Source organism: Zingiber officinale, chromosome 2B (genome assembly GCF_018446385.1).
Source record: "Zingiber officinale cultivar Zhangliang chromosome 2B, Zo_v1.1, whole genome shotgun sequence".
Taxonomy (NCBI): domain Eukaryota; kingdom Viridiplantae; phylum Streptophyta; class Magnoliopsida; order Zingiberales; family Zingiberaceae; genus Zingiber; species Zingiber officinale.
The window spans coordinates 2871847-2881806 of NC_055989.1; the positions used below are offsets into that span (position 1 = coordinate 2871847).

The 9960-nt window shown below is 40.2% G+C and overlaps 2 protein-coding genes across 2 annotated transcripts; one reads left to right on the forward strand and one right to left on the reverse strand.

Annotated features, from left to right (window-relative positions):
- The first annotated feature begins 913 nt into the window (after window positions 1–913).
- Window positions 914–4985, forward strand: LOC122045084. Its single transcript, XM_042605145.1, has 3 exons — window positions 914–1044; window positions 3733–3770; window positions 4696–4985. The coding sequence occupies exons 1-3, from the start codon at window positions 972–974 to the stop codon at window positions 4807–4809; spliced, it is 225 nt and encodes a 74-aa protein (XP_042461079.1). The 5' UTR covers window positions 914–971; the 3' UTR covers window positions 4810–4985.
- A 2192-nt stretch (window positions 4986–7177) lies between these two features.
- LOC122045086 (scarecrow-like protein 3) lies at window positions 7178–9756 on the reverse strand. The gene is made up of 2 exons (XM_042605146.1): window positions 9622–9756; window positions 7178–9486 (listed from the first exon to the last, which is right to left on the reverse strand). Exon 2 carries the CDS (start codon window positions 8798–8800, stop codon window positions 7370–7372), a length of 1431 nt encoding a protein of 476 aa, XP_042461080.1. The 5' UTR covers window positions 8801–9486; window positions 9622–9756; the 3' UTR covers window positions 7178–7369.
- Window positions 9757–9960: the final 204 nt, after the last annotated feature.

Genomic DNA, 9960 nt, shown 5'->3' on the forward strand with positions numbered 1-9960 from the left:
TTTTGATGTGACAGTGATGTGGTATAGTAGGTCCCATGATAAAGTTGAATTTATAAGTTTAGGGTTGCGGTTACTCTAAATCTAAGATCTAGATTATACTAAATCCAATGACTTATATCCGACCCTACTACGTGGAACCTAGGGTGATCGTGGATCGAGTTGGTTCGGTTATTGAGGTAAAAAACTATCCAACCCTACTAGATTAGATAATGTAATATCAAGACCTACATCCAACCCTACATTCGATGATTCTTATGTATCAGATATCCGACAAGTTGTCAGTTATTTGGATACCCGATCCTATATCCAATGAAATATAAAATTTAAAATAAAATATTTTAAAATGATAATAGACATTACTCATTACACGTTGTAATAGTTAATCGATAGTAGCTGCTACAATGTGTAGCAGTTATCGACAGTAGTTGCTACAAGTAGGGATGATTACGGATTGGATTGGTTCAGTTATTGGGATAACAAATTATCCGACTCTAGTAGATCGGATAATATAATATCAGAACCCTACGCCCGACTCTATATCCGATGATTTTTTTTCGATTCAATTTAGATAGGTATAAATAAGTTGGTCGATTTGATAAGTTGACTGCTCACCCTGATGGAGCCGAAGTTATAGGCTTATAGAGTCAAATTTTATTCTTCCCTTCCTTGGTATTCCTTTTATTTTTTCTTTCTACCGATATTCTTTCCATTGAATCCCATATTATTTTAATAATAATTTATTATTTATCATTTTTTAATTGATTCCTATATTATATTTTGTTTAATGAACATTTGATTTTTCTAAAAAGATTATCAATTTCTGAAAATTGTTCCTTTGCATTTTAGATTCAGTGAAATATGAAAACTCTTATTATTTATTTACCATTAATTATTAATATTATCTATAAAATGAAATAAAATGGAGGAGGTATTTGCCAAAATAGGGTTTTCATCGCCGAGACGCTGAAGAAATGGGGAGAGACAGCTGCTTGGCGCGCGTCACGGCCGGAGTGGCGATAGGCGGATCGATCGGCGGCGCAGTCGGTATGTCATTTCCAGTCCATAACTCTGCTCGTTACCTCTCGTTCTTGTTTTCGTCTTTTCGTTCGCCGATCGAAAACCCTAAGCCTAAAATTTCCATCTTTACTCAACGCGTTGTCCCTTCGTCGAAGATTCGCTTCTGGTAAGGAATAGGCGATTTAGGTTCAATTTGGGAGACGCCAATTTGTGCGCTTTATTGTCCAAGTTGCTGTTTTTTTTACTCTTTGTTACTTAGCAGAGGGAGATGAATTCTCCTAGAAGTAAGATAAGATGGCTTCTTTTACCAATGGCTCTTCGTCTTTTAGGATGCTGAAGCTCTCGCCACTATGCTTCAATGCGTAGCCAATGCTAGATAGGATAACATAAAACTATCTGAAACATGTGTAGCTCAGATATATCTTTTGTGTTCGACCGAGTTCCTTTTTTACGAAATCATCAAATCATCTGAAGTTAGCTTTTAAAGCATGCATTATGTTGTAGTTGATACCATGGTTAACAATTCAAATGCTTTAGCTAATAATGTGGCAACACCGCATACTTTAACCACCGCACCGCCTCGAGGGAACAAATGCTTTAGCTAATAATGCACTTATGAAAGAATGCTTTATTGAATAATATGAAATGAAATGCTTTATAGTTATGTTATCTGGTTGTGTTGCTTGGCCTCCTAATCTTCAGGGAAAATACTAAATATCTTTCACTCACGTTACAAGGCATATCCTATGGACTAAAAAAGTGTGTTTTTTGTTTGTTTGTTTGTTGAATCATGATGACTTCAGACTTTGCAGTTATTGACAGCTTCATTAAATCAACTTTATCCTTACTCTGTAACTTAACTATACATGCTGAGTCTTGTTATTTTTTCTTATAAATTTAACAAATTTGTTTTTTTATTCTAGTTTTATGAATTTTTCTTATCAATATTGACCTTCATATTAACGGTACATAAGTATTTTGAATGTTCATAAGTATTTTGAATGTCCATCGCCAGTATTGATAACCATGATTTGTACTATACAAGTGGCAGCTGAAATCCTAACACGGTTACTGCATGGAAACTAACTGCAAGATGTGTCAGAGATGGACCTATGATTGTGCCACTATTGGTTCCTTTTGCATAAGTTTTGTATGGTTGGTTGGCTGAACATGGTAACTACATGTGATTAGCAAGCTAACCCTACCATGCACGAACCTAGGAGTGTTACTTAAGTGCACTAGTTCCATGTCCTATTATTGTATTTATGTGGATGGAAGAGAAAGGAAATCAATTGAGGAAGTAATTGCATCTGATTACTTGAAAGACAACGAACAGATGAAAGGAAGTGAGAATTGATGTTTATGCCAACTTCATTTTGTCTGCTGAATTGGATGAAAATTAAAGGAAATGCAAATTCAGGTTGCAACTTCCCTAGTTGCCCAGTCTTTTGTTTTTGTTCTCTGCAGACTTCCTTTCAAGTAAACAACGATGCTTTGGTTTCCATTTCCTCCAAATTAATATTACCGTTCCCCTTTATAACATTAATATCTTAAAATCAATCTTTTTATCTAATCCTTGATGCCAATATGAAATCTCCATTTTGTGTTTGAGTTTACCAACATTATAAACTAAAGTATGTGTTGCCTTGTAACAAGAGAAAATTGACAGATTTCTTGGTGTGATTTTGAGATTCTATGGATAATATAGTTATCCTTATCTTGCAGTGTTATAAAAATAGGCCTAGGCGCCAGCCAACCACATCAAAACATGCTAGTCAGCTATCCTAGGCGGCCTTGACATCTAGGCGGTATTAGGCGGTTCTAGGCGCTGACTAATCGGTCGAATCGTCTAGGTACCGTGGAAATAGTGTAGGGTTTTCATTAATTTTTTTTTTTAGTTTGAGCTTTTAAATTTAAAGCCCAATTAAAAAAGAAACTGAAATGTAATCTTTTTGTGTGTGTGTGTGTTGGGCTTAAGTTTTATAAGCCCTAAACTTTGGTCCAACAAGAAAATCAATTTGTTGGCTTGCCCTAGCGGCTAGCACCAAACTTCATCTTCATCGTACTGAATAACCAGAGTTGGAGAAATCAAAGCGAATGAAGAAATCGATATTTTGGAGAAATCAGAGAGTTGAAAGGTTGGAGAAATCAATTTGATTGTTGTCTGATCTTTCCTGGGCAACTTAGAAGGGATTGAATTGAAGGTTGGCCAAAGTCTTATCCTTTGGAAACGTCATTTCAACCGACAACCCTGAAGCATCTCTAAACTGAGAGAATTTCACGAGGATGATTTTGCATCCGAAGAAGAAGAGGTGGATTATAATGATGATATTAAGTTTGTCTGATGAAGAACAAGTTGTTGAAAATTATAGAGAAGAAGTAAAATAAATTTGTGATATTTTATTAGTTGTGTATTTTTGAACTTATTTTAAATTTGATACTATTGTGTTGGAGTTATCAATGGTGATTTATTATGTAATTTATGTTGATACCGTGAAATCCGCCTAGCGGCGGCTAGTCCTCGCCTAGGTGGTCTAGGCGTTAGCGCCTGATTAGCGCCTAGTGAATTTTAGAACCTTGTTATCCTGAAATACAAATGTCTAATTCATAATTCTAATGTATTTTAAATATTAGTTTCCTTTTCCTAATATATTTGGCATAGCTGGATTTTATTTACAAACAATTGAAAGGCTAATTCTAACAAACTACTTGCAGGCGCAGTTTACGGCACATATGAAGCTATCAGATACAAGGTATTTATTTTAGGTTCCTATCTTCCTATAGGAAATTCCTGCTCTTTAGTTTGCAATTACTATTTAATACTCACCATTTGATGCTGTTTAGTATAATTTCCTACCCTCTAGAATTGAATGTTGATCACTATAATTCTACAATACCGTGTGACAAAGATTGGCTCGAGACCCTGAGTTGTAACCATAGAGAGTCTGCTCACCCAGAGCACCACTGAATGAGCTCCCCCAATTTGTATGCGCTGAACAGTTATCTTTGCCTTCCTGAATTTTTTCTCTTTTTCATCACAAAAATTGAAAGAAAAGTCTTGCAATCGGTGTCAGTCATCTTCAATTAAGATCAACCATTTATGTATGAGGGCTTGACAAGGAAGAGGAGATTAAATATGAGACATTTGATGTAGAAGAACCTTTAATCAACTTATATAGGTCAAAACAATCCAAAATCCTTGCTTATAGATGGCAATAACATAATTCTGTGCAATTGGTATATGGATGATGTTAGTCAATACATTTGCTGGTACAAGAAGGAGCTCCGTTTCTTCCTGTACACATGGTCTAACTTCCAGTAAAAGGTAATCCAAGTACCAGCCATGGCTGGACGTAGTATGCACCCTTAGTGCTAGAATGTATGGACCAACATATCTGTCCATCAAACCGATCGCTATGCTTCATATTCTTGTTGATGACGATTGTTTACCTTTTCTTTTATTAACACATAATTGATAAAAAAAAACAGAGGAAAACGACAATGGATGATTGATTGTCATTTTTTGGAACTCTTCTGCAAGACTTGCTTTCTTCATCTTGGCTTTTGTAAAAGTATGATGATGTTTCTGATTAATCTTTATCATTTGTTCTAGGACTCCATAAATTTCAAGTTATCTTTGTGAATTTGTCTTTAGATTGTAAAATATGTGATCTGCAGGTTCCAGGACTGTTGAAGATAAGATATATTGGGCAAACCACCCTTGGAAGTGCTGCAGTTTTTGGTCTCTTCATGGGAGCTGGGAGCTTGATACATTGTGGAAAATCATACTGACTGGTTGTTTGAGAAGCTTAGCATTCATAGTTCTGTTGCACTCGAACAAATCGTTTCCTATGCAAATGTTTCTGGTAAAGCAAATTGTCATATTTTAATTTGACTCAAATTTGACATCAGAATCATGTACTCATTCAATAATTGAGTGGAAGTCTCAATTTTTTGTGCACTCATCACATTGCGGTGAGATGTTTATGTCTTTGAATATGATTTCCACTTTAAGGCTTAGTTTGGAAGTTGGAAGGGAAAAGAAAAGAAGAGAAAAGAAAGGAAGGAGAGAGAAAGGAAGAGAAGTGAAATGATATGTTGTTTTATTTGAGAGCGGAGGAAAGAAAAAAAAAAGGAAATTATTTTTGAAGGATGTATTTAGAATAAAAATTAATAATTTTCTCTCCCAGGAAAGTTTCTCTCCATTTCCTCTCATTTTTGGATGGAAAATCTTTTAATTATGAAAGAAAAACTTTCCCTTCCCTCACTTTCTTTTCCTTTACATAAAAAAACTCTAAAACGTTATTTTTTTTTTACTTTTCCATCCAAATCTTTTTCTTTCTTTCCAATTTAAAACTCCCAAACAAAGCCTAAATTGTTGTTGTTCCGGTAGATGATTTCCTATCGATAAGAACAGTAGGGAAGAGTGATCTTGTTTGATCGTCGAAGAACTTGCATTCTCTTTTGCATAATTCTAATTTGCTCATTGTAAATATATTCATGCATCATCGGATTAGAGACCGAATTCAAATCTTTGAATAAAATTTTGATTTCTTCCTTGTAAAGCATAGTATCTGTCATTTTTGTAGTAGCAGCAATACTTGCATTCATTGCCTCAACAAGTTGACCATTAATATTAATTACCTTTACAATTTGTTCATCATTCTTTTTCTTCATTTTTGTTTTTTTCACTCCTGGAGGTCGTTTATTAGAAGTAGCACCGCTATCTGAATCAGTGATATTAAGATCAAAAGCAGACACACAAGGAGATGAAGGTGTATGAAATGCTTCCTCGAAGAATTGTTATTCAGATGAACCAGCATTAGTATTTTGTTGTCGTGATTTCATGGATGCAGTATTCATAGTGTCAGTGCCAAATTTTTCAATGTCTTTGAGAATATTCCAGACATGGTCAAATTTGAAACCCTTTGTGTATTTTGGATCTTCTACAAATAACATTTTGGCACGAGTTAACTGCAAGAAAATAATTGAACATCAGTTATCAAGATAATGATATGTATTAATAAATTTAGACTTAGATTTTAAAATTTAGATAGTTTAAAATAAATATGAACATACTAACTTATAATATCTTGTTCCGATGCTCCACTAGGATTCAGATGTTTGATTTATCGAATGCAACCTTTCATTTTGGATACTGCACTTAGCATAAGAAGCATTCTTTTTTGCAAAGATCTTGACGGTCGGCTATGATTCACAAAATTTGGATCTGCATGAAACTCTTTCTCAACTCTTGTCCAGAATTGATCCTTCGATTGGTTGATCCCAATGATTGGATTTTGTGAAATATGAAGGAAAACATGACATAAGTCTTTAACTTCTTCAAATGAGTATGAAGTTTGTCAGGGAGTTGCACTCATTTTAGTAGAAGAGAAACTCTCACAAAAATTGTTGACATACAATGTGTTATACCAATATCTGGTAAGCCATTATATAGTGAAAAAATATGAATATAAAATTATGCAAATTTTGATTCAGTGTCATGTCACGTCGCCTGCTAAACTTGTCCCGATGTTATCATTGTTGTGTCACATCATCTAATCATATTTGCCCAAATGTATTCATTATTAGATCACATCATCTGGGCACACAAAAATGTGTGTTTAATGTCCGGTCACGTCACCTGCTCAACTTGTCTCGATGTTGTCATTATTGTGTCACGTCATCCGTGCATATTTGTCCAAATGTGTTCATTGTTAGATCACGTCATCTGGACACACAAAAATAGTAAAAAAATTTATCCTAATTGTTTGTGATTTTATAATATTTTTAAAATATATTTATGCATGAGTAATTACATAATAAAATTAAAAATAAAAATTATATATATATATATATTAGCTGGACATTGAATTTAAAAAAAATTAAAATATCAAATATTAAGAAGTATTAATTTTAAATATAATAATTATCATATAAAAAAATTAATAAGAATAATAGAATATTTTAAAAAATATTCCTTTTTGATATGATATAATGTGGATGAGTTGAAATTGAAATAGTATTTGACGTTGAAATTGTACTATTTTAATGTGAAAATTATATCAAATTTGATAATGTGAATTGGACATGGTCTTAGAGGCACTACTCCAGTTAGACGGGAAGATCCTAAATCAAAATCAAAACGTAGAAATTGGCATTGATATAGAGAAATTGTGATTTGAAGAAGATTGATTAAACATGGAGTCTGTGGCCTCAAGATTGATCTTCCATTTCGATGACAGAATCCACCATTGTTGTTCTAATTAGTTCGTGCAGTGCGCAGGGCCAAAAAGATTTATCTACACGCACAGAACAAACGGAAATGGAGAAAGAAGAGCAGCAAGTCGACTCAATCGCGCCGCTTGCGTCGCCATGCCGACACCGAGAAGAGCGGCCGGTCCTGCCAGCACAGCATGAGGCAGCCGCCGGCCTCCTCTCGCACCTGGTAGCCGTTGCACCCGAAGCCCTGCAGCAGTCGCCGGGCCTGCAGGAGCGAGTAGTATCCGAGCGGCGCCGCGGCGAAGCCAGCGGCGTCGAGCCTCCGTGCCCATCGGTCCAGCTTCTCGTGCCGCTCCTTCCTTTCCCACCCCTCGCACGCGATGATGTTCTTGATCTCCTCCCCCAGCAGCATCTTCTCCAGCCGCAGCCGCTCGATGGACCGCCGCGGCACCGTCGAGTCGAGGCAGTCGAACAGCGCGGCGTAGTAGAACAGCGACTCCGCGAATCGCTCCGTCAGTGTTGTGCTGTTGTGGTTGGATTCCTGCTCCGTCACCAGCATCAGCTTGGGCGACAGCCCCGACAGCACCGACAGGAAGCTGTCTATCCGCTCCGGCGACGTCGAGGCGAATGGCGACGATGGTGCCGAGTTCGAGTTCGGGCTGTGCCCGTTGTGGTCCTTGTCGACGAAATCGCCCAGGGTTGGTTGATGTGTGGTTCCCGCCGGCGTGGCTCGTTGCGCTGCCTTGCGGCCATCGGCCGTGTCGTTGGTGGCGAGCAGGGTGTGGAGCTGGAGGACGGCGGTGATGGCCAGTGCCTCCCCTGTTTTAATGCGGAGGCTCTCGAGGTCGAGGTTGTCTAATCTGCTAACCACAGGGTTGAATTGGAATGGGATATCGAGTCGCTCGGCCTCCTCGGAGAGGCGGATGGCGGTGTGGTTGAGAAGTTCCCGGTGCTCGTGGACGCCAGTGATCTTGAGGTGCGGCGGGCCCTCCGGTCGCGCCCTCAGCCCCTTAAAGAGGGAGAGCCAGGGAGTCGGGTCGGAGGCGTTGAGGTCGACGATGTGGACGACCTTCTCGCCCTCCATAGCATCCATGATGGCCTGGTTGGCGACGACGTAGGAGAGGCGGAGGAAGGGGCAGAGGTCGAGGAAATGCCGCCGGGCGACGGCGGCCTCCGTGACGGGGAGGACCACCGCACGCGCAGAGTCGAGGGCGTGGTAGAGGCCCGGCCACAGGCGGAGGGCGCGCCGCGCCAGCGCCTCCGTGAAATGGGACGCGATGCGCTGCATGGCGTCGCCGTCGGGGGCGGCGAGCAGCGCGATCTGTTCGAGGAAGGCGTTAGCGCGGTCGAGCATGCCGGCGTCGACGTGGTTGGCGCAGTTAAAGAGGAGGTGGACGAGGCAGAGTCCGCGCTCGTCGGACTTGAGCTCCCGGTGCCACGGCGAGCAGGGCAGCAGCGCCGGCAGCGAAAGAGACATCAACGAGAAGCTCTTGAGCGGCGACGAAGTCACCGACGACGACCCGTCGTCCTGGGCCACATTACCCATCATCATAGGCGCCATCTTGCCCGCCGACAAGATCAAGATCGGAAAGACAAATCGACTCAAATCCTCTCTCTCTCTCTCTCTCTCTCCCTCGACGCTCAAAGAAAACCCTAAATATAACCTAGCGTGGAATCCACAGAGCGAGCTCGAATTTCTCCACCCGAAGATCTGATAAGATGCGAAAGGACTCTCCCCCGCCTCCACAGCCACACAAAGTGCTTTCCCACCTTTAAAACTCCAAAAAGCCAAAGCCGGCGCAGTCAAGATGGGAGCAGGGGAAGGAAGGCCCTTGAACGCCGGAGCCAGCGGCGAAGCGACGACAAAAGCCAAGGCTTCTTGTCGGCATCTCGCTTCCTTGTTTTTCTCCGCACAGTGCCAATTATGACGCGCGGTGGGAGGGTTCGCTTGTCGCGGAGCGCAGGGAATAAGAGCGGCCTCTTTGTTCCGTGGCCGAGAAGGTTTGTCTCACGCGGAGGTGCGCGGGTGATTGGGCAAGGCACGTCCAACCGTCGGCTCTCGGCGCGTAGCGAGCAGCATGGCCACCTCGCCCTGGCTGCATCGACCGGGGGATGAGGACGACGACGATGACGAGGCGACAAGGAGGGGACGCTTGCGCAGGCGAGACAAGTGGCGGTGCCCGTGTCGTGGAGTCGAATTGCACAGCTTCTGTTTCACCTGTCTGACCATTTTATTTCATCCTTTTACTGAAAAAAAAAGCAAGAGTAGTCAGTGAAATAATTAAATGGTATCCTTTTATTTTTATTTTTTACTTTTGTTTTCTTTTTCTTTCATTGTTCTGAATGGCTCAATCAACCAAAAAAAAAAAAAAACATTCTTACAAAGTAGTTGGAGTGCAGCCCCATTCCTCATGCCAATGCAGTGCCATTTGGGCATTTGGAGCCCAGTGGTCGGCAAAAGAATCAAGGCATACGAGGACAAGAAGAAGTCGCAACGCCAAACAAACTTTGTGTTGACACTACTATTCCCTCTCCTTTGTTCTTTCCCTCTCAGGCACTGCCACTGCATGTGCAGATTTCAAGTGCGGCAACAAAAACTGCAGCTTTCTGCCCCCCAATAATTTCTCTTCAATAAAAGCTGGGGTGGCCTCAACTATATCAAAAAAAATTCATCAATATTATTCTATTTTTTTATTGAATAGATATATCTCTTAAAAAGAC

Excerpts from the sequence above, each read along its gene's own strand:
- LOC122045086 (XM_042605146.1), bottom strand. The coding sequence starts at position 8,800 with ATGGCGCCTATGATGATGGGTAATGTGGCCCAGGACGACGGGTCGTCG.
- LOC122045084 (XM_042605145.1), top strand. The coding sequence starts at position 972 with ATGGGGAGAGACAGCTGCTTGGCGCGCGTCACGGCCGGAGTGGCGATA. Across the intron at positions 1,045-3,732 it reads ATCGATCGGCGGCGCAGTCG|GCGCAGTTTACGGCACATAT; the intron begins GTATGTCATTTC and ends AACTACTTGCAG. Across the intron at positions 3,771-4,695 it reads ATGAAGCTATCAGATACAAG|GTTCCAGGACTGTTGAAGAT; the intron begins GTATTTATTTTA and ends TGTGATCTGCAG.